Below are 24,673 nucleotides of genomic sequence, written 5' to 3' on the forward strand. Positions count from 1 at the left end.
ATATATAGGGTGTCCCAAAAAATGTATACACACTTTAACAGCTGATAGCTCCATTTTGAAAATGAAATGTATTTTAATAAATGCAGCCTTTGTAGTTATTCAAAGTGTGTGTAATACATTTTTGTGAAACCCTATAGTTATCAAATAACTAAACTAGTATTCCTCCCCCATAACTAGGCTGCCTTGTACATCCCAGAATTATAAACTTGTTCTATGAGCCAAAGTGTGGTGATTGGATTCTCTAAGCATATTATCTACAATCTAGCCTACAATAGCATACACACATCTTTTCCGTAATAAAATTACATTTATTTATGTATTATTAAAGCAAAGATTAGGCAAATTACCCCAAATTACAGAGCTCATCTGATACATATCCTTTAAATCACAAAACAATTTTAAATTCCAAAATATGAGTTTACTCTCAAATATGGTTTAATCGTATGGGTTTAACTCCTCAGGCTACATAGCCACAGAACCGTAAGAACTTCCTCATGGTAAACAATCACTATGAAGCTGATGCATGACTTTCTGTTATGATTTTCCAGGTTTATCTTTCACTTCTGCCAGAAAAGAAAAGAAAATATATTTTGTACTTTAAGGAGGCAATTATGTACAGCTGAGAGAAGGCAAAAGTAAAAGTTTATACAACACAAGCTGACTAAATTAATTTGTGGGCTTTGAAAGCATTTTTATAAAAGGCTCCAGGATATTTAGATGCATTTTAATGCCTTGTCCCTTTTGGCTTTTGAGCCACAATCCTCAGCAAAATCCCTTGCCAGCCTCTGATTCCTGCCCTGTAATTGTTTCCCAGAAACTATCCTAAGCCAGTCAATCAGCATGATTGTTACATAAATTACCCTTTTAAAAAATGGGACCAGTCTGTAAAGTACATGATTTTCTCACCACTATGCTGTACATCTGAAACTAATACAGAATAATATTGAATATAAACTGCAATTGAAAAAAAAATATATATATATATATATATAGTTCATTTGACTTTGTGCGTATAATAACTGCTACGGATTGAACTGTGTCACCTCAAACAGATGTTTCCTTAGTTGGAAATAGGGTCTTTACAGATGTAATTAACTTGAAATGCAGTCACTATGGTGAGACCAAATGCAATATGACTGGTGTCCTTATGAAAATGGGAAATTTGGACAGAGACAGACATGCACAGAGAGGAGAGACAGATACATTTTCAACAGCATTTGAAGATGAAAGTGGAAATCAGAGTGATCCATCTACAAGTCAAAGATTGCCAGTGAACCACCAGAAAGCTGGGAGAAACACAAACAGATTCTCCCTCACAGTTTTCTGAGAAAATCAACCCTGCTGAGATCTTGACTTTGGCTATCAATGGATGGTGTGCAAATTAATTTAATTAACCTCTATCACTGCCAATACATTTCTGTTATCTTAAGCCACTCATTTTTTAACACTTTGTTCCAAGAACCCTAGGAAACACCTAAATTCCAACCTACCCTTTCCTCTAAGGCCCTACCAGAAAACTACAGTCAAACCTACTCTGCGACTGAGGCAGCCAGTTATCTCCTCAAACACCATCCCTCCTCCAGGACATCTCTTTGTGGAGTACTCACCACATGCTGGGATGACTGTATTTGCTTTTCTAGATTTCTCATTGGACTGAGTCTTATCCTTCTTTAAATTTTTAGTGCTTTGTACAGTGTTTGGCACAAAGTAAGTGCTGTGAATAAATTAATGTGTACTATTGCCTGATGGCTCTGGCCAGTTTTTCCATTTACAATGTATGCCTTCTGGGATACTTCCATTTCCATTGGTTGGCTCACTCTGATGTTGACCATATGCCATCCATCAGCACACACTTCTGCCAGGTGAACTTTCTCACCATTTCTGATGTCAGTTTTGTACCTGAACACCTGCCAATCCAGGTGGTATAGCAGAAACATACTGTTCTGATTGGCTAAAAGGCCCTCTTTATATCTAGGAGACATCATTTCATCTAACTATGTGTTTTCCACCAAGTTTGAGTATTTTTTGGTTTGTTCTGTTCTATGAGTAAGTTGAAATGCTTCATAGTAAAATAGAAGCCTAAATGTTATCTGAAAACAATAAGAAAATTTGCAATTGCAAAGAAACAAAGCAATATGCAATTAAAAAAAACAACTAAATGGAGGAAAATGATGTTATTATTTATTGCTGGATAATTGGGTTGTGGTTGTTTTTTTTTTCTTTTTTCTTTTTCATTTTCAAAATTGTCCAAATTAATCTGTATTACTTTAATCTATATCATTATATTGTAAATTTTATTGTGGGTGTTTTTTAAATTACATCTTACAGATTGTTTTTGTTTTAATATGGAGCTCACTATCAAATACTTCAATTGCTGCTAACCAAATAAATTTGACATTAGTGTGGCCAATTAAAGCTGAACAGTTATGTATATTTGAAAATAAAAACAGAAATCTCAAAGAAAAATTGTTCGAAGGAATCAAGTACAGATTAACAAAAGAGAAAAAAATGGATACTTTATTAATTCCTTATTTCAACATTTATTGAGTGTGTTTCATGTGTTGGATACTTTGCTAGATGTTAGAATAATTTTACTTTGATATTTGACACATTCAGAGCTGGTAGGAACCTGAGAGACCATTGAATCTTAATCTCTTTGTTCACAGGTAAAGACACACAGAATAATAGGAGTAAATGCCAGGGGTGACCTAGAACAGCCATGAAGAAAAACATAGCTCCTGCTCTCAGTAAGTTAGATCAATATACTCACAATTAAAATTTGTGTCAAATGCTTTAAAGGGTAAAGGCAGGGGTGTAACAGTACCATGGAGAAAGCGTCTGTGCCACAGATTAAGGGACAGCAAAGGAGGCCTATTAAAGGAATTTACATTCCATTTGAGAACCAAATAAATTAGCAGAAGCCTGCCAAGTGACACAGGAAGGACCTGATGGCCAGAGAGAACTGTATGCAAAAGCCCAGAGTTATGAGACAACAGCAGTGTCTGCTAAGGGACTGCCCAACAATTCAGCTTGTCTATGGCAGAGAGGGTGTTGGTGGTCCGGAGTGCCATGGGCACAGGAGGAGAGTTGAGAGTGGAGGGGGGTTGATGAGTAGGTGGTAGAGGAGGGAGGGTATGTTGCAAAGTACACAAACCTGGAAATCAGTAGGGCTATCAGTGATCATATGAGAAAGGCTTTGTATACCCAGGTAGAATATATGGCTTTATCTCTAAGGCTTTGGAAAAAAAGCCAGAGAGATGAAGACATTTTGTGCAAGAGAAGTTAATATGGGCTTCAAACACACTGAGTGAAAGAAACTTGTTAGTTATCTAAGTCAGACAAGAGCTGTATCAAAGGGTCCAGAGACTTTTCACATTCTACTTCTTCAGTCTTTTCAAATATCAAAATAATTAACCACCCAGGGCTTTTAAATTAATCAATATTTTAAATAAAATGTGAAGACATTATCAATTTAAAAATAGTTGACATATCCAGGGCATTCCCAAGTTTTTTATTTAAGCTGTATGCACATTAAGGGTCAGGAATTTATAATATCCTAAGGAAATCATGACACTGTCTTGGCTATGCATAAACTTCATCCTATTTCCAATGTGACTAAACTCTCCTTTTGTTTTAAGACACTGTACACATAGTTGGTTATACCTACAAAGGATTCTCAGGCTGTTGCCTACTGGAGGAGACTGACCAACATTTCTTATCGTTTAACACGTGGCTCCACATTCCACAATGGGCATCTATTCATCTGAAATACTCATGACTGTGGTCTCTACACTGCTGTATTCATCGCCTCCTGGGCAATAATTAGTTATTTTAGGTGAGATAGAAATATATTCTAAAATACTTGTTATTAAATACAAATATATTCTGCAAGATCATTTTGACCCATAAAACCTTCCATTAAAAACCATCATCTTAGAATGGAATCAGCATTCTTCAAACTGCTATCTGCCAAATTGCTCAACACTCACAGCCTCTCTAGTGTGGTGAAGTTATCTTTCCAGGAGCCATTTATATGAGCAACAGTTTGGTGAGTGGCACCTTAGTAATACAGGAAAAGTTAAATTATTGTAAGTTTTCTTCTAAGCAAATATAATGTTTCACTGTATTCCTATATTAGTTCAGCATAGGGTCACAAGTATATACACTATTCCGATTATAAAATAAGTTATTACCTCTTTCATGTGGGAAAAAATGAGGTTAATTCAAAGGTACACAATGAATAACATGTTAGAGCTTATGGATTAAAACCAAAATAAGTACTCATTGCTGCCTGCATTAAGAATTAGAGGGCTTACTCTTTAGCTTCATAAAACTGTTCCTTTTTTTCCCTAATGAAAAATATCAAACAAAATTAAAAAGTGGACAAAATAGTAATAAAAGTAACCTTGGCCTCGTGAATTAAAATCACTTAATGTAAATGATTATAAAAAGTACCTAATTTTCTATGAAAAAGAGTCAGAATTGAAACATTAATTCTTTCATACTTCAAAAATAAATTAGTGCCCAGCGGGTGTGGCTCAGCGGTTGAGCATCGACCTAGGATCCAGGTGATCAGGGTTTGATTCATGGTCAGGGCACATGCCCGGGTTGTGGGCTCGATCAATGACTCTCTCATCATTGATGTTTCTATCTCTCTCTCTCCCTCTCCTTTCCTTTCTCTGAAATCAATAAAAAGATATATTAAAAAAATAAAAAATAAATTAGCATATTGTATGAATTATTTTGGAAATGCATGCTCTCTGGGATTCATACTCTTTAGTTTTCTATATTTCAGTGGAAGAGCAAATCACCTAGGTGTAGCCTTCCATGGTTTCACACTCTTAAAACCATTTAGAATTCTGTATAAATCCTTTGAAGGAGGGGAAAAAATGGAGACAATTGGATGTGATGTAGCTTCTTTCGTCACCAAAATTTTTCTCTCTCCCCAAAATACACCAGCCTCAGCATATGGATCTTTTTAGACTCCTATCTTTGCTGGTCTATAACCATTGCAGGCTACTATTTACCTTGGATGTGCTGCATCTTTTCTTTTAAAAGTTCAAAATGCTTTGATAACAATTTAAATTTCTAATTATCCATCACATCTAACCATAACTGATATGGAATGTGGCATGTATACACCCATATTTATCCACATATGTGAACAGTTATAAAACCACATTTATTTTCTCACTGAACACCTTGGGAATTAAAAGCAGATGTTATTCTACCTGGATGAGAAAACTAAGCAATAAAATGAAATTTTTTGTTCATATTCACACAGAAAAACTGTGGCTAAAAGAAACAATCTCTGAAGCCCGCTTTAGTGTTGAACAGCTTGAGTTTCAGGATGTATAGTCAGGTACTAATTTCTAGCCAAGCCTTTGAGAAAGTTATGTCAAACCTCAGCCAAATCCACTGTTTTAATTATGCAAAACTCACTAGTTTAATAAACCCACTCTACAGCCCACTGCTCAAAGTCTTTACCAGCGGGATTCTAATAGAGCCAGGTCCAGAATGGAAATGGTGCCATCTGCATCACCACATCCACTCCAGCAGCACTGCTATTAAATTAATAGTACCGTCTGCAAGATAAAGCAGCAGAGACCCCATTCGTGTGGAACCAGTTGAGTTTCTGTTTAACCTCCAGCAGATAGAAATGCGTAGCCAGTTCAGTCATGGCTAGTCAGTCTGTACCTAAGAGCTGTGTCCAATTTCCCTGACCAAAGGAATTAAGAACCAAAAAAGGAAAGGGGAAAGTAAGAAGACATTAGTTCCCTAGCTACAAATGTAAATAGGTTTCAATTGAGTAAGCTTCAATGTCCCTGATTGTATAAGGATTGTTTGGCCAATATGAAATGAATTCAAACATTAGGATTAAAGATATTATGTCTGCAGAATGATTTCAGTTCTTCACAAAAGGAAGTACATGAAGCATATTTTTAAAAAATGATATTTTGAATATAGATTCGCATACTGGTATAATTTTAGGTTAATTGTTACTTCCATTATTTGAAATTTTACTATTTTGCAACTTTGATATTTACTACAGGTAATTTTGCATTAGCCAGTTTTGGCATAATAAATATTAGACGGCATTCAATTTTTATCCCTCCCTAATTTCTTTTACTGTCTGTCTGCATCACACAGTTATGGTGATTATGTTTTATTTTTGCCCTGGCAAAAATAAATGGGTCAATTTCATCCCACAAACTCATGTGAAACTGACCATTGAGGAAACCTGAGCATGTTTAGAAATAGGTATGTGAATGTTTTTTGCTTTCTATAAGTTTCTTTAAAGTTTTATGACTACATGGGCCACCCTCCCCCCAAAAAATGATGCTTGTAAGATGAGCAAGACAATGCTGGTCATGCAACACTGCTGTTACTAGATTCAGCTCACTTGAAAGGGATAGTAATCATCATGCATCACCTTCTGTCTTTCACTTAAGGCTGTTGAAGAAAGTTGTCCAGCCTTGGCAGGATGCACTGAGGTAGTCTAATGACTGCATTTCTTTGCCACAGATTGAGAAAGTATTGCATGGCATAAAAATTCAAGGTTGAGATAAATTGAACCCTGACTTATTATAGTATCTTATTTTAAAAAATGTTTGCTAATAAGTTAAAAAAATATGTCTGTGGTACTACCTTAGTAAAAAATGGTTGTAAATAATTTAAAGATTGTCATACATTTTGAAATTACTTTTATTCCAATCATTAAATATCATTTATATATTTATACCTGAAGTTAAATGGAATAAAGATATTGTTTAAACACTATCAAAAGTTAAAACAAAAGAAAACTAATTATGAGAACTTCCCTTTCTCATATAAATGTGTGTTTGTATATATACATATGTATATATCCTAAATAAAAATAAGAATAAACACAAAATTAAACATTTACCTTTAGTTTGAATTTTCCTTTCAGGTTTCTCCTCCTTTTCAGTTTTTTCTTTGCGTGTTTCTAGGAGAAAATAGAATTTATCATTTAAAAGCTCTTTTTGAAAATGTACAAAATATAAACCATAGCTATGACTCAAAATTTATAATTTCACCATGAAGCCTAAATTATTGTATCTAACAAGCTTATATGTGTCTAAAAGGAAAGAGTTTGTAACATATTGCTACATAAATTACTCATTTATTGAAATAAAAAACAATTGATTTACCTCAAATTAGTTATTTGAAAAAGCTTAAAAACTTACATCAATGGAAATATGTTGCCATTGTTTTCAGTGCAAAAATTGATCATAAATTATAATTATGTTTCATATCAGTTACTCTCAATGAAAATTAAGAATCCTTAGTAAGAAAGTTATTTAGATTTAGGAAGATTTAGTTTTTACATATTAAATTAATAATTTGTGAAATGAACTGTAACAACCATATTATAAGAAATGTATCTTAGAAACAGTGACTCTAAGCTATACTTATAATCAGATTTTGGTATTTCATTTAACCAATAATTACTGCAAGCAAATATGACCCATTTCATAAAATAAGTTAGTTGTTACATTTTTCTAAATATCAGGTTTTAAGAATATATTTAATCTGCTGCTTGCTTCAGTACATATATATTGCAAGGCTTAGAAAATGAAGTCAATTCTGAATGTGCATTTAATTTGGATAGAAGTAAATTTGAGATTAGAGTTTACAAATATGATTACTACCTCTGAAAAGTGACTTAATCTTAAATACCATGGTTTTTCTTAGGAAAATGTTAATGAGGTTTACTTATTTATTACAACTATTCCACAGAATCTCTGACATGGTGCTAATTACTGTACACATTTAAAATTTTCCATTTATAAATTTGACTTTAAATTTTTATAATTTTTCTATAAGTTTAAAATCAAGACTAACCATAAGGAAATCCTAAATATCTTCAGAAAAGACAGCTACTGACTTTTATTCACCTGTTAAGAAGGTATTCACCACTGTAAAGATTTCCTTCCTTCATTTTCCTCATTAATTCATCATCATAGGGCCACTCCTCTACCCTTATCCCATCCTCTAACTTTGAATATGGCAATGGAGATACAAGAGTTAAGATACTCAATCGCATCTCTTAAAAATAGCTGAATTCACCAAGGTGCAAGGAAAGAGCTGCAAAGGGCACAGGAAACTTTCATCTTCCTGGATCTCACTACTTTTTCTTTAATCTCTTCCTTTTGTGTTTCCAAACCCTAGTACAAAGCAAGGTTTATCATCTTAGCCTCATTGACTTCTTGGGTTGAGTGAATCACTACTTGGGGTACAGTAGGTCTATTCTCTGCACTCCATGGTATTTAGCAGCATCCCTGGTCTCTACCTATTAGATGGCCAAAGTCTCATCCCCAGTCTTAACTATGAAACAGGTCTTTAGGCATTGCGAAGTGCCCCTGTAAAGCAAAATGATCCCTAAGAATGTGTTCAGATGGTTCTGGACTGTATTTCTTTTGCTTACCCATTTGCTTTTGGGTTCTATATTATTTTTTATAATTATGTAACAAAAGTAGTGTAGCACTGCAATCTATCATCTAGAGCTACATGTGTGGAAACTTCTGATTAGTGTTTTAAGAAATGTATTCTGTTTGCAAAGGCATAATAAAGTCTCATCTTATAGGCTATAGGCAAAAAAGCTAACAATAAACCTTATTATGCGTGCAGGCACACACACACAAACTTATATCTTTAGAACAGTTCTAAAAATGCAAGATAACCAACCTTATTACTTTGTCACTATTCAGACTTACACTGTCCATTGTAATAATCACTAGACACGTGCATATTAAGAACATGATATGTGGTTAGTCCAAATGGAGATGTGTTATAAGTGTAGTATACACTGGATTATGAAGGCTTAATATAAAGAAGAATGTAATATATCTCATTAATAATTTTATATTAGTTACAAATTGTAATGATATTATTTTTAATATATTGTGGTTGTGGTTTTATTTATGTGTCCACTTGGCTAAACTACTACCCCAAGTCATTCAAATGAACACTAATCTAAGAGCTGCTGTTAAAGTGTTTTACAGATGTAATCAAAATCCCTAATCCATTGATGTTAAATAAGAAAATGATTCTGGATCATCTGGATGGGCTTGTCTGATTCCATTGGAAGGCCTTGAAAGCAGCCCTGAAGTTTCTCAGGGAAAGGGAAGAAATTCTCACTGTGGACTTGGTCCCTGATCTGTGGGCTCAAGTTTTCCTGGGATCTTCTCTTCCTGACTTACATAGTCAGTCCCTACAATCATATAGGCCAACTCCTTATAATAAATGTCTTAATATATAATATATTGGTAAAATTTCCTACTGGTTCTGCTTTTCCGATTGAGCCCTGATTGGATTAAATGTTATTAAAATTAAATTTTATTATTCTTTTTACTTTTTTTAGCGTGGCTACTTAAAAATTTTAAATTACATATGTGACTCACAATTTATTACTATTGGACAGTGCTGGTCTAGTCCTATGTGTAGGCAAATGATCTTTTTAAAATCTAAGATCATCCACAGGGTTAAATCTTTTACAAGTGAACTGAAAAACTAAACTCAGAATTTTCCCCTGCCAGTATTATCCTTCCTTCCTCCTATTCAAACCAGCAAAGGCTCTGCGGAAGACTGGTTCCTTCTATAACTCAGGCCAAACAAAGCAGCATACTGTCAAAGATGAAAGTGAGCAGTCTTTGGATAAGCGAAGGGAGTCACCTTTCTTACTCCACGCAGAGATGAATTTGAATACAGAAGAGGGATGAAATGCTGTAAATTAAAATGTTACGTGAAATGCTACATTCATTGGGAAATGAGAAGGCTTTAAAATAGTCATCTAGAATATTTTCCTTTAGAGGTAGGTCGGTGTGTGTGTATATGTTTGTATTCCACAGACCTCTGTTGGCCACTTAGAAGAATAACAGAGAGATTCTGGGAGTCACACAGGAGAATCAGGCCTGAGTTGGATCTTCTGCAGGATTAGGTGCTGAAGACATCCTGCCTGGAAACACTGTCACAGCCCCCCAGCCTCTCTTATTCTGGGGAAATACACTGTTTGGACAGGGTGGTGCTCTATAGCACTGGACAGGCTGTGTTGGTCCATGCTGGTGTTTCCTGCAAGGTAGGTGGAAGCTTGCACATGAGAGAACAGGGGAAAGAAGCAGTAGCAGATGCTTCTTTGAAGTTCCTTAGCACTACCTCTTGAAGGTAAATAAAATGAAAGAAGACAAGCCTCAAAAAGATGGGGATCATGAACACCACACAGGAAAAGGCAGAGAAATGCATTCCCTCCACTGGCTCCCAAATACATGAAGGAAAGTTCACCCAAAAGTGGAAATTAAATCCTGGTATGTTGGATACACTTTTATAGTAAGTTTCACTTAAGGAAAAACAAACATAAATGAAACTAAAGGAGAATTAGACTGAAAGAAATGACCATATATTTCAGAACTTTTATTGTTTATCCTATGGTAAATAGACTAGACACAACCCAGTTACGTAACTCAGACCAATCTCAAAGATAAAGGCTCCATTTTAAAATTTTTCTGATGCTGCAATTCAGCCTAATATAAAATAAGACAGCCCAAATGTTTTGGACAGATAAACTCAGATTTTTTTGCAAGTAGGGTTTATAGATTAAACACACACATGCGCACACACACAAACAAATCTCTGCAGCTCAGAATGAACAGAAATATGATGACTTATATGAGCAATTTTTTGCAGGAAATCATCGACTGATTTTTTAACTGATGATCACTTGAAGGCCATTAGTATTACTATGGGAGGCAAGTGTAGACAAGCACAGCTAAACTTGTAAAGGCATACATACTTTTCTCTCTCTCATAGAATACAAAAGAAATTCACTTCTGATTATTCAAACTTAAGTACAAATTAAATGTCTCTTTGCATGCTTTACTGCTACATTGCATTTACTTTGGGGATTGGATTCCATCACTAGTGTCACCGTCTGTGGCTATCAGATGTCTGAAGAATCCAGTAAAACCTCTACACAGTGTGCCAGTTCTCTCTCCTTACACTTTAGCCAGGAAATGATGACCATTCAGGCTCCTGTCCAACTGAGCACAACATGCTACCAATTTAGACCTCAGAAGGATATTTTTCTCATAAGCAGATGATGCCTGATTTGTTACTTTCAGTTGATCCTGTCGGCTAAGAACCATGTGTATAAGAACACAAAATTAAATTTAAAAGACTTAAATCAGTAAAGTAGAAATGTATTGCCCTAGGGTTTTCAGCAAACTTCAAAAAATAAAATAAAATTTCTTCTATTATATTAATACTAGCTTCTAATTACTTAATAATTTCCATAGACAGGTGAATGCCTCCACTTTATGTAAAATGACAGCATGGATGACAACGTAAAATCCCGTTTAACATCATTACACTCTTTAAGAACAGGTTACTTGGACATGAACCTATCCTGGACACAGGAACAAAGAAGAAAGTCAAAGCGGACACTATTTACATCCAAATATGTGTGCTTTGCAATTAGGTTAGAGTCCAATGTCCCTAGAGACATACATATAAGTCTCAGTACCCAACACTGGCTAGAATCATAAGCCATTTTGGTAACAGCAAAGCTGAAAGATTGTTTTGTGACTTACAAGGTCCAACATCCTCTTATTGGCCCAAATTAGAACTTTTAGGGGTAATGGGAACTCTTCTGGCCTCATAGTGAATGCTGCACATTCCACAAAAATATTCAATTACTCAGTAGACCAGTGATTTTCAACTGGTGGGCAGCCAGAATTTTTAAAGCATGTAATACCAGACTATTTAGTCAGGGGCACTGATCTCTTTCCCTTAGATTATCAAGATAGAAAAATGACAACAGCTAACACAGCAATAACCGTCTGGTATGAAAAAATCAAAATTATACCTTTTTTGTCAGATCGGCAAAAATATATATATTTTTTTGTGTGCAGCAGAGTTTTAGTAATTAGTTTATGTGTACCATGAGATAAGAATGGTTGAAAACCGCTGCAATAGACAAAATCCTTAAAATGTCTCCAAATTAGAAGCGACGATTTGTTTTATTGGCTTGGCTCTCCATCATCTTAAGGCTATTTAATTCTATAAAAATGTGTTCATCTAAGCTCTATGTCTCTGAAAGTGCCAATAGCAATCAGGGGTCAACAGATTTTCCTGAGACTCTCTGAGCTCAACTTTCATATGTAACTTGGAAACAGGGGCCATGGGTACTAAAAGTGAAAAGAACACTAACAACAGCAATCAATGGGACCAAAGTTAGTGAAACTAGGTTGTGCTAAATTATTCTTAAGAATAAGTTTATTTTGTAGTGAAGCCTTTCTGAGTTATTTTGTTGTGTTACATACATTTTGCTTATGAGAAATACTTTTTTATCTACTTAAAATCATAACAAAGCTTATTGTTGAGTAGGTAGTTTGTAATTTTTTGTTTAAGACTTACATGGCCAGTTTAAATCATACAGTTTTTATCTATCAATATGATACATTGTTAATAAATAAGAAATATTATGAATCAAGATTTTAAAATGACAGACCCAAGAAACTGAAAGGATAATCTCTGTCACCAAGGCAACCATCCTGATTGTTATAGATGACAACCCAGTTTATTAAATTATTATGAGGATTGTGAATTTCAAAGAATGCCTTTTATCATTATGTTCCCTATATATATCTCACAAGAGCCAGGCAATATAAAATGCCAACCTACAATTTTTCTCATTTTAATATAAAAAATTCAAATTATTTATTCACCTCTATCTGCAAGATTTTGCCAGTTGTGATTAGGACACAAAAGTTTAGTTATGATAAGTAACCAGGCAAATCTTCTTATCTTTTTAGCAGCTAATTAAGAAATACTAAGGGGATATATTTTGTTGAATTCTCACTATTTTAGATAAAACTTCCAAATGATGTCTTGGTCTTTGCATTTCCCATGATTTTCTGATCATTTTTCTGTTGGTAAACAAAAATTCCGAGGAAAGTACACTATTGACCAACTATTACTGAAGGAAATAAGGAGAAATATTTTCTCCCCCTGGAAGCACCCTACGTTTGTGGCTCAATGGGCATACACTTCAGATACAGTGGTAAGCAGTTATTAAGGACAGTTTCCTTCAGGGATGTTGAATACCATAAGTTTGGGCCTTTATTTTGTTAGGTTTGCTTCTGTGGTAAATTCCATAAAATAAGCTAAACTTATTTTTAAAAAATTGGTAGTCTCAGCACTGCATACTATTGACCCCTACAAAAAATTTTAAAATAAATATAAGATGATGTTTATTCAATTTCATTTTAACCATTAATTTAGTAATCCCAGGTTAATCTGTTTTTTGCCTTGAATTTTACTGTCTTCATTATAAAATGAGATGCTATTTCCCATGTGTTCATAAATCAGACAGAAGTAGAAATGATTACAAATAGTACCTTTTATAAGATAATCACTAGTGGAGTTTACAGATTTGGATGATGTTTGGACAGTGTTAGTATTTTGCTTCATATTGGATGATATGCTAGACAAGATCAATGTGGCTGTATATCAGAATCATCTGGGGAGATTTTAAAGCCCATTCCTGAGCTGCAGTCCAAACTTAATCAATTACTGTGGCCTCTCAGGGTGAGGAATCTTTTAGAGCTCTCCAATTTAAATAAACTCTCAGGTGCTTTTAGAACCACAGTCAGAATACTGTCTAGACTGACGTTTCTCACATTTTAATGTGCATGTGAGTCCCCTGGGGATTTTCTTAACATGCAGATTCTGATTCAGTTGGTGTCCGTGGAGCCTGGTTCTGCATTCCTAAATCACTCTCAGAAGATGCTAATGTGGCTGTTCCATGGAGCACGCTTTGAGTTGCAATACAAATCAAGAAGCGTCAAATACATTGGTTTTGCTGAAATACATGGGAAAGAGCATAGCCTACTCTCCTGAGTTGCTAAAGTGAAAAAATATTGGCCTCAAGCTTCTGGTCATAATTGCCACCAGGATAGGACAACCTGCCTGAGAATTAAGCAAGTGAAGCAGATGAACAAAGCAAGGTCATGAGCAAAGAGACAGAGGATTTACTAATAACATTGAACAAACCTGTATCTGGATATCTCTGAAGCCAGTTTCACTCTTGTGTCATTTAGTCACTTGAACTAACAAAATATCCTTTCTACTAAGTCAGTTTGAAATGGATTCTGGTCTTTTGTGAATAAAATAATTCTAATTAAGACATCATTTGAATCTGATGCACAGAGTTGAGAACCACTGGTAAGTTTTCTCTTTTATTTTTCTTTAAATTTATTTTTCAGCAAGCTATTCTAAATGATGATACATCATCTGGAATGGGTAACACGTTACGCCATCTGTATTCAACCAGCATCTTAGTTTCTCGTGGTTTTGAGAAAGGAAACATACAGAGCTAGAGAGACAAGTGTCTGGAATTCATCGGCCTGAGCAGCTTTCCAATTTTACTTATAGGTAAGAATGTAGCGGCACCGAGATTATTCTTGCTCTAACAAGAATGACTTAAAATGGTTGGGCCCGAGTTGAGTGGTCTCAGACAGACTTCTTATTCCCCATGATGTTGGTGCCAAAATCTGGTCTCTTGCTTTCCTTGTCCTATTCCTTCAGCCTCTGGTTTTACCCACTATTATTGTACCATCCTGGTTCTAGTTTCCTTGCCTTGATGGAGACAAGCTCTTTTTAGTAGCACATGGTGCTAAAGTTGACTGACACAGTGGATCCAGAATTCAATGCAGCTGCAGCTACTTGGGAAGTGCGTCTCTGGATCGTTCACCATATTTCTCTTTACCTCTGACTCCTCAGGCTTTTTCATTCTGAAGCCCATCTCCAAGACCGTTCTCTCTGGGCTTTGTTACCCTGTCACCATCGATCTGATCAATATTGAGAAAGACAAGCAGAGGATAGAGCACTGAGATCCTTGAGCAGCCTGAGGGCAATATACAACAATGCAGTTATGAAGCTGAGTTCTGAATTGGACTTATTTAGAGAGGCCCAAAAATAAATGTATTTCCTTAACAATGTTACTAGGACCTACCTAGTAACCAATATTCTGAGGCTATGAATTTTAACAAGTTTAGTCACCTTCCCATTCTCCCTCCTTTTCTCGCCATATTTTTTCGGACACTTAATGTTCAGCCTGGTATAAGACACTGAAGCTGCCAGCAAAGATGGATGTAATGAAATCTCTGGCAGGGGAACTTGTCCATCCATCTTACTCCCGATGACTCGATGCAATCTTCTCAATGGCCTAATCCTAAAGTCTTGAATATTTATGATGCTCAGATTTCCTGGCTCTCCCTTATTCACCCTAACTGCAAAGAGCTATTGCGGATTTCAATAAAGTGAGAAAAATGCACAATGAAAGAACTGAGTTTAAATTTACTGGGCTCTTTCTGACCTGAGACGCTTCGGGGCAATTTAAAAACACAACTATACGGAGGATGCAATTTGTTTTGCTCTAAGTAGAGAAGAGACTCTTCCTCAGCCGTTGACATGCATCAGGTACAATCTTACAGAAATATCAGCCTTCATATTTGGGTCCTGTTCAAACTTAATGATAGTTCCTTATTTCAAAGAGCAAGTAGTTAGGAAGCAAGGAAGTTCAACATGATGCAGAGGGGTCTCTGTGTCTTTCCTCTAAGGCAAAAGATGTTTTAACACATAAGGATGTTATAAGCCCTAATTGAAGACCAGTTTTTCCCTCCCAAAAAACTGTGTGCAAACCTCTGAATAACTAAAACTATTCTTCCTTAACTTTAAAACTAGAGGTCAGGAAAAAAATAGTATAAAATTATTTTCTTGTTAGGAGACTATTATTTTCTCCTAGAATTACACATTTCTAAGGACATACATGCTATAATGATTATTCTTATATAGACTTATTATAGACTGAGGTTTAAGAATAAATTGTAAAAAGGAGATAAATATATCCATTATGCTGCACTTGGAAATGTTAATACAAAAAAAAATTAGAAAGCTTATATACCCATTATAGAATTACACTTCCTGTGAATGTAATTTTAAACAATTAACAATGCAAAATTAATCTGAAATGAATCACAGAAATGTAACATCTATAACTTTATCCATTGCATCTTTAAAAGTTTGATTATCTCAGAAAATATTCCGGTTATATTTAAAAGAATCAATGTTATCAACCCACTCTGCTTCAGTTGTTTCAAAGTTCTTTCTTTTAAGCCAAAGACACTTCTTAGAAACAAGTATTGAGAATAACTAAAAAGAATAGCTTATTTTAAATTTTTAAAGGCCATTTTTAGCTTTTGGTTCCTATTTCCTATTGATATTCTTTTTGCTTTGCTCTCGTGGTTTTCTCCCTCAAGAACAATGCATGCTTTCATGTTATTCAGCTAAGTAGAAGGCAAAGGAATCAAATGAAACTTGTTATTGCTCTGATCATCCCACTCTACCATATGTCTGACTTCAGGACATCGCATCGTGACACAGAGCCCCGCATATCAAAACCATGCTTCTTTAGTAGATGTAAGCAGGACAGGGCAGGAATGCCTAATGGTTTTGGTGGTGTTTTTTTTGGTTGGCATGCTAGAAGTTTGGGGGTGGGCAAAAGGTATTTCTTTATTTTGTAAAGTAGAAGGAGTATTATAAACTTGGATATGTCCTCAGGCAGATGAATTTTAGGAAAACATACAAATGTAATTCGATACTTTCAACGCTGTCTGCACTTGTGTACCCCTCAGAAAATGCGGCACTCCCATATTCATGATGTGCGCCCTTCTATGAAGAATGCTATTGAACTAGGCCGGTCCAGATTGACGAAGCACACCTACCATGCGCAGCACACCACTGTTCCAGGAAATGGGATTTACAATGGTATTTGGTTATTACAGTTATAAATTTTAAATAATTGCACACTAAAAATATAACATTTTATAATTGCTCAGCACCTTAGAGCCTCATCATGGAGTGTTTGGTAATAGAATTTAAAATTTTAAAATTTTGACAAGCTGAAAAATAAATTCTGAAAAAGAATATAAATGCACTAGGTACGACATCCAATACCCTAAAGCTAAATTTATATGTAACAATATAATCCACAGAATAGCAGATTCAAACATTTCATCCATATTGGTAACCTATTTAATAATCAATCCTGCAACCATGAGATTATTCCATCATTCCACATCAAATTAGAACAGCAAAGCTTACCCATAAATAACTATGTGGGTGAATTTTTATTTTTGTAAAAATAGCAATAACTCTACAAATTCAACTAACATTTTAAGTGTATTTAAATAAAATGCTTCATACAGACACAGGGCAATTGAATGAACAATGCCACAGCCTGATAACTTTGGTAATATAACGTAGCTAAATATTATTTAATATATCTGAAAGGAAAAAAAATATTAATGAAGAATAATTTAGACAAATAAAGATCAAATGTTTTTAGTGATGATCATTCTAGATTACAAAAATAATACTTTTTAAACCACAATTTTTAAACATGAAAATGTATAAAATAATCCATCATAAAACAGGGATAAGCTCATAGATCTCTTCCCTAATAATAACATTAAAATATGCTTTTAAATGAAGAATAAATATTAGAAATGTTTTGTAAAATATTACATATTTATTTAAAACCTCTGCCTCCATGAGTATACAAAAGTTTATAAATAAAAAATTATAATAGTAATTAAATCTATTTTCTTTAGTCCACTTTAACAAACATTTATAATTACATAGCTTTTGTACCCAAGACAGGGTACATAAGATGTTTCCTTAAGTGTCCATTTTTTCATGTAACTTTGTGAATAATATTACTAAAAAAATATATTCAAGTGATTTTCAAATCAATTCTCCTCCTAGTAGTCCTTCAAGAAGATATTACTATACATGGTTTTAAACACATATTTCTCTTAAAGTATTTTAACTACTGTTACTGACATTTAAAAAAAATATATCCTATATAACTATTTAACAGTTTTTCTGTTGACTTGAGGAATCAAGGCAATAACTTAAGAAGCAATCACTAAACAGCTTTGTGGGAATTTCCAATGATGTTAATCATTACATGAAACTTAATTTTAAAATAATCCCACAGGGAAATTCAAGTCAAAAGAAAAGAACAGATTATTAAATGCTAGATATCAACTTATGAATTTATAAGTGTAAGAAAACATTAGTTATGTGTTGTTTCCTCTGCCAACTGGAATAGACATATACATAAGCTTTTATTTCCAGATAATGACTAGTAACTGACTAGCTTAAACTCTGGCTATGTTCCAGATACTAGTCATTGGAGATCAGATATAGAAAAGACTATGTATCTGACATCAAAAGTGAATCTAGAAGCTTTAAGCCTGGATTTGATGGCTAACGTCTGCCCTGAGTTCTTGAGCTCATCCTGGATTTGTAAGAAAATCCATCTTTTCTCCTCTCTAGAGCTTCATGAATACTTTCACTTTTGGATGGCTTTATCACAGTTGTGTTTCACTGGTTTAGCTCTCTTTGGCTGCACAAGTTCATATTTCCAAGTTAATATACACCAAGTGGATTCTACCCCTCATGGTGAGGTGCTCATCTGTTCAGGCAAGGCTGAAGCTCCAAATTTGAATCCCAGTGTTTGCATCTGCATTTGTTCTAGGGAGATTGCAACAGAAGCCAGAAAGATCTCCTCTAGAATAAATATTCCCATGATATTGCTACCAAATGTGTGCAACAATAGTTAAAACATTGCACTTTTGTCAAGTCTGGCTTACGTGTTGGCGTTTTCTCGATCACACTAAATGTATCTCAGGACGATATCTCTTGCTCACTATTTTCCCTTGAAGACATAATTCCTACTGTTTCCTGTGAAAATCTCTGCCCTTCTGAGGCTCTTATTCCATAGCTATACCACTTTTTCTTAGCCTCGTTGTGCCCATCTTTTGAATCTGTGAACATCCCATTTAGTCCCTAAGGACCTCAGGTATTACTGCAAGGAATTCCTCTACACCACATCCAAGCAGACCCAGGTAACTGTACTTCTTTAGGATCATACATGATACATACTGACTGAATATGCTTGTGCCTCCAAGATTATTATCCTCCACAACTATCTCAGCCACCATGTCCCATAGTTATTACCTAAAAATAAAAAAATAAAAACACAATCGAATAATAAAATAAGAAAAAAAATTTAGAATCAATAAATCTGGCCATGATCAGAATAAAAATCATGGGCATCATCTTCTTGGGACATTTCCAAGGCTACAGAATTCATCCCTCATTCCCGTAATTCCAATTCACATTGATCTGTGTGTAGATGGATTCACACATCTACTGAAGAAGGCATCAATTAAATAATCAGCTGAAAAACAGTGGGATCAGTTTCACTGGAAAAAATCAAGTATTTCTTTTCTTAACTATAAATCTTGATCTAATCATGAAATAAATACTCTACATTAAAAATAAATTAAGGCTAAAACTCAAGTAAAGTATATTTGAGTCATGCTGAAGATCAATGTTACCATAGAGATCAATGTTACCGTGTTTCAAAGGTGAAAAAAACCAACCTTTTTTTTTCAAGGGAGGCTCTTCTATTTCTCCTAAACCAAGACAAAAAACAGAAAATTAGAAAAACTTTTAGCATAGCATAATATTGGTTCCCTATTTTCCCATGTTACCTTTTTTTCTTTATAAAAACATCTATTAGTTTTGTCAGTAATAGTCCTTATATTACTTTGTTTCCCAAATTCCAGTTTTTAAATATAAACTTTGTTTATGTACATTTATTAGACATTCAATGAAATTGTGGTAGTGATCCAAATTATACAATATAGTTCATATATCATGTTAATTCCAGTTCTCTATTATTCTTCTACACCTCTCACTGGGGCCAAAGAAATACAAATTCAGACAAAGACATACAAAGGACTAAAATAATAAGAGCTTTCCTGGTAGTCAAGGCTGAATACATGATGCCTGATGACTAAGGCTGTCCCTTAAAATGTCAATAAAAGGCAGAATCAAAATGCTTTTTCTTTTCATGTCTACTCAATAGCAGTTTACGCATTGAGTTCATTTCTTTTTATTTATTAATATATATGAGTACATACATTAGTTGCATAATTGTTGCGACATTTACAATGTGTCCCTCCATTTTACACCTCCATTTGATTCAGTAAATTTATTTTTTATTGTGATTTTAATAGGATTGCTTTCTACTGTTTGACTATGAATATGACATGTGCATAAAACATTTATATGTATATTTAGTTTTACTGTTATTTCAACTTTTCTAAGGACAAGTTTGAGAAATAGCTACTACTTTTCCCCAAAGAAGCATATAAATATTTTCATTGTGGGTTTGTAGTAGTGCATAAGACCCTCTACTTTAATGCTACTCTAATGGTAGCATTTAATATTGACATCTTTGCCATAATGGTAGATCAGCTCTAACGTGAAAGCCAAATGAGGCCAATTTACTGAGTTTGGCATTCTGTTGATTCTCTATGAGCACTCAGAAATACGTTCATTTTGGTTTAGACTGCCTTAAGTCTTCATTTGTGCTTAAACGTAAGCAAACCCCTGTAATGGATATCTAACATTTGTCCTAGCACTTAGATATGTCTCTATGCTCTTTGTACCTTTATCAGTGTCCTCTTCCCCATCATCATCATCTTCTTCATCACCCTCAGACAAGATGATATCAGACAACAAAGAAAAGAAGCCATAGACCCAGTCCGTGGTTTCCTCCACAGCATGATGTACGAATTTTAGAGGATCTGAGCCAATCTTGGAAATAGAGCTTGCTAAAAGTAATTTTAAGAGAAGAAAATTTTACAATAATTTCACAAAAAACTAGGAAAAACTGTTTTTCCTGATTTGTTCTTTTGCCTGAATATGTCAATTTTATGAATTTAACTATCCCTTGGCTACAATTTTGTTGTTGTTTAGAAATATAAATTACATTTTGTCATAGTATACACGTGTATTCAATTAAAAAGAAAAGTTATTGGGTAACTGTGGTCCAAATACTATGGGGTAACCAAGGATGAAATTTCCCTTGAGAAGTTTTTAATCTAAATAAGAGTTCAACATGGGAAAAATTAGAAGTAAATTATAATAATGTATACTTATGTTATCCAAATTGCAATATGAATTCTAAGTTATGGATGGTCAGGGGCAGAAGAAACCATGGTCAGTCCATATTGTACTGGAAAACATCATGGTGAAGATGACTCTGTAAATTTTCAGATAAACAGCAAGTTTCAAGTTGACTTAAGTAGCTGTCACTCGAATAAGACTGATAGGTCCACTTATTATAATTTGTGACACAGCAGGAAAAATATGGAATTTTCAAGGTAGTGATCATATCAAGCTTCAGCTAGATTCAATTGGTTTATCCTTGCTAGATATCCCAGTACCTAAAAATAAAGTCTTTGAACTTCTAATAACTTTAATGGATAGAATTAGAAAAAAATTAAGTCTGTAAATCTTTCTTTTTTTTTTTTTTGGTCCTAGGAGATATAAAATGTTTGCAGAATGAGAGATTAAGTAATAAAAATGCAAGCAGTTAGATATTTTAGAGATTTCCAAAATGTTGTTGTTCTCATTCAAATTATAAGAAAATTTCTCTGGAGTAAGAATAGCCTTTAAGATCTGATGCAAGAGGTGATCTACATAGGAACATAGTATACATTGCACTTGATTTTTCATTAATCTGTAATTAAATTTTAGATTTATGTTTACTTTAATTCAAAAAACTACTTTAGCTTTTCAGAGTTTCTTTTCTCTTTAATATCTTAAGAGACTAGAATTATACAAACATACCATCTAAAGGTTAAATATTTCAAAATTAGTCTTAAACTCTGATTGTGATAGGAAGCCATTGAAAGAGGAATGAAGTGATTTGACTTATGCAATGTCGTTTGCTGTGTTGAGTATTGAAAGCAGGCCAAGTTGGAAATAGAAAGATCAGAAAGGAGCCAAATGAAGTAATCTAGGAGGAAAGTTACTGTAATGTCTATCAGGGTTTTAACAGTGTGTGTGGTGAGATGCCAGCAGGTCCTGAATGTATTTAAAAGATAGAATTAATAGTATAGACTTACAGTTCAGCTGGGGGTTGTGAGAGAGAGAGGTACATAGGATAACTTAAAGGTTTTTGGTATGAGAAATCAGTACAATGGAAATGCCATTTATTAAAATGGGAAGAACTGGAGAGATGCAGGGATTTTAGGGGGAGTACATAAGTAGTTGAATTTTAGACCTGTCAACCTTGAGTTGCCATGTTGTATAACTATGTGCCATGTTGTATAGCTCACTATGATCAACAAAAGAGAGGTCCTCACTGAAGACAGAAACTTGGAAGTTTGATAGAGGGTAGAGGGCATTCAAAGCCATGACACTGAATGTGATCAACAAGAGAGCAGACTCAGGGATGCTGCAACATTTAGGAGATAGGAGTAAGTCAGAAAAGAAGAGAGGAAGGGGGGGGAGGGAGCGAGAGGAGGGGAAATTGAAATGCAGAAAAAGAGTGAGTGTGGTATACTAGATGTACTAGACAGACATCAAGTGAAGGCGCTGTTTTGGGGAAGACAGGATGATCCCTGGCAAGTGTAGCTGATGGGCCAAGAGGATGACTTTTCCCCTTCATGATGAAGATGTCATTGGTAATCCTCAAAGGGCAGCTTCAGTGGAACGCGTTCAAGACCAAACGGGAAGAACTTAGAGGCAGCAAGTATATTTTACTGTAAAGTAAATGACAGAAAGTCAGAAATGTTTGAAGGAGGGCTAGAATCAGAGTGGGCTTTCTGCTGTTGAGACAGTTAAATTAAGAAGGAATACTCCATTTTTATGATGATGGATAAGATCCTACAGAAAGCGGGAAAGTAATAAGGGAGAAAATTTCTGGGAAAATTTAAAATGTTATGTTCTGTTTCAAGAGATTCACAACCCATCCAAGGATGACAAGTTATAAAATGCTGGTCTCAGGGAAGCCTATCTCCAGGATTCAGTGCCATTGTAACTTTATACTCTTTGGTCTTTATTGTACTACATTCTGGAGAGTTTCATCGAGCAAGATATGGCAGTCTGAATGGTTAGATTAAACCTTAGAGAAAGGAAATGAATGGACTTTATAACTGCAAATGAGAATTTTAAAAGAATTATATGTAAGGAACTGGAATGCACTGACATCATTAAAGACATTTTAGCACTAGTATATTTTATATCTAATGGAAGAATATTGCGGATGGGGTTTTTATGATCTGAATAGATTGAGACCATTGCTCCATTCCCCTTCTTTCTAAGTGTTCACTGAGGAACATAACAATAAAACCCAACAAAATAGACATCTGTTTAATTATCCTATGCTTAAATGTATTATATGAACTCTGCAGACAGGTTTATTGTCTGATTCTAAAATTGTCAAATCAGCCCACTTTCATGAAGTCAATGTTGCTGGCTTGAAATCAGCTTCTGATCTTTTAGCCACATAGACAACAACTTTAAAAGATGATAGATGATATAGATATTAATATATCTTAAATAAGATAGCAGTCCTCAAGTCAATTCTTATTCCTTCCCTCAGACATCATATCCAAACATGTCAAAGGGAATAATATACAATGCAACCAAACCTTTGATTAGTCTTTCTTTTTAAGAATACTCAGGTAACTATACTTTCTTACCTCCCCCATTTCCATGAGTTAAATTGCATATATCACAGTGAGGATCATCATAAAAACAGTAGTAGCTAACACTTATAAAGTGTATATTCCCTGCAGGATATCATTCTAAGAACTTTACATATATTAACTCATTTTTCCTTTAATAATCCAATGTGGTAGCTATATTATTTTATCTCTATTTTAAATATAAAAACACTGATACACAGAGAACTTAAATAATACGCCTAAGATTACACAGCTAGTTAATGACGGAATCTGATTTTGTACCCTCAGAGCATGAATTTCAGCTATTATGTTATACTGCTATCAAACAAACAAGAACATGAATTCACAATTGGTTCTAGAATAAGATGTTAGATGAGAGCTTCTGGGAGGGGTTTTCTTGCTGTTAAAAGGGGGAAGGAGTTTGTTGCATGGTATCAGAGAACCTGAACATGCTGTAGCCACCTTATAACCATGCAGACTGAGTCCCTGAGAAAGGCAGAGGTTAAAAATGGAAGAACTTGAGTCCATGACATTGCTGAGGCATTGAATTATCCAGTCTTGGAATAATCACCTGCTTCCAGTACTTCTATTATATGAGATAAATGTTTCTCAGTGTTCAAGTGCTCTTAATAGCATCTTCTATTTCTTACAGAAATGTATACCAACAGATGAAGGGGAAACTGCTTTAGGCTCCTTAAGATCAGTAATAGGATTCTTGGCACTCATAAAAGAGTGCCAAGAGAGGCAAGAAAAGTTTAAAGTTAAATAAGATTTTTATTTGTTCTGCCTTTGAAGCCAAATTATACAGATTCCTAAAGTTTCTAAACATACTAGTGTAGTTAAATTAGTCGTTTTTTTCTGCTTTCCTCCTAAAGAAGCAATTCCATGGTTTCACCATTATCTTTGACCATCAGTCTTATATTCTTTAAGTTACACTTGACGCTTCTTTATCTTTCCTATCCTGAGAAACATCAGCAAACAATGGTTACAAGCACGGGCTCAGAACTCAGACTGATACCATTCTAGTTCAAGTCCCC

At 34.5% G+C, this 24,673-nt stretch overlaps 1 protein-coding gene across 1 annotated transcript in view; it reads right to left on the reverse strand.

Annotated features, from left to right (window-relative positions):
* The window catches only part of TRDN (triadin), a 254,454-nt gene that overhangs the window by 184,352 nt on the left and 45,429 nt on the right, over positions 1 to 24,673 (reverse strand). Inside the window, exons 3-5 of the mRNA XM_087817589.1 lie at positions 20,607 to 20,771; positions 19,533 to 19,565; positions 6,908 to 6,967 (exon numbers count right to left, since the gene is read on the reverse strand). Coding sequence (XP_087673715.1) covers positions 6,908 to 6,967; positions 19,533 to 19,565; positions 20,607 to 20,771 — 258 coding nt within the window. The remainder of the gene's footprint in view (positions 1 to 6,907; positions 6,968 to 19,532; positions 19,566 to 20,606; positions 20,772 to 24,673) is intronic.

Source organism: Miniopterus natalensis, chromosome 5 (assembly GCF_054644295.1).
Source record: "Miniopterus natalensis isolate mMinNat1 chromosome 5, mMinNat1.hap1, whole genome shotgun sequence".
Taxonomy (NCBI): Eukaryota; Metazoa; Chordata; class Mammalia; order Chiroptera; family Miniopteridae; genus Miniopterus; species Miniopterus natalensis.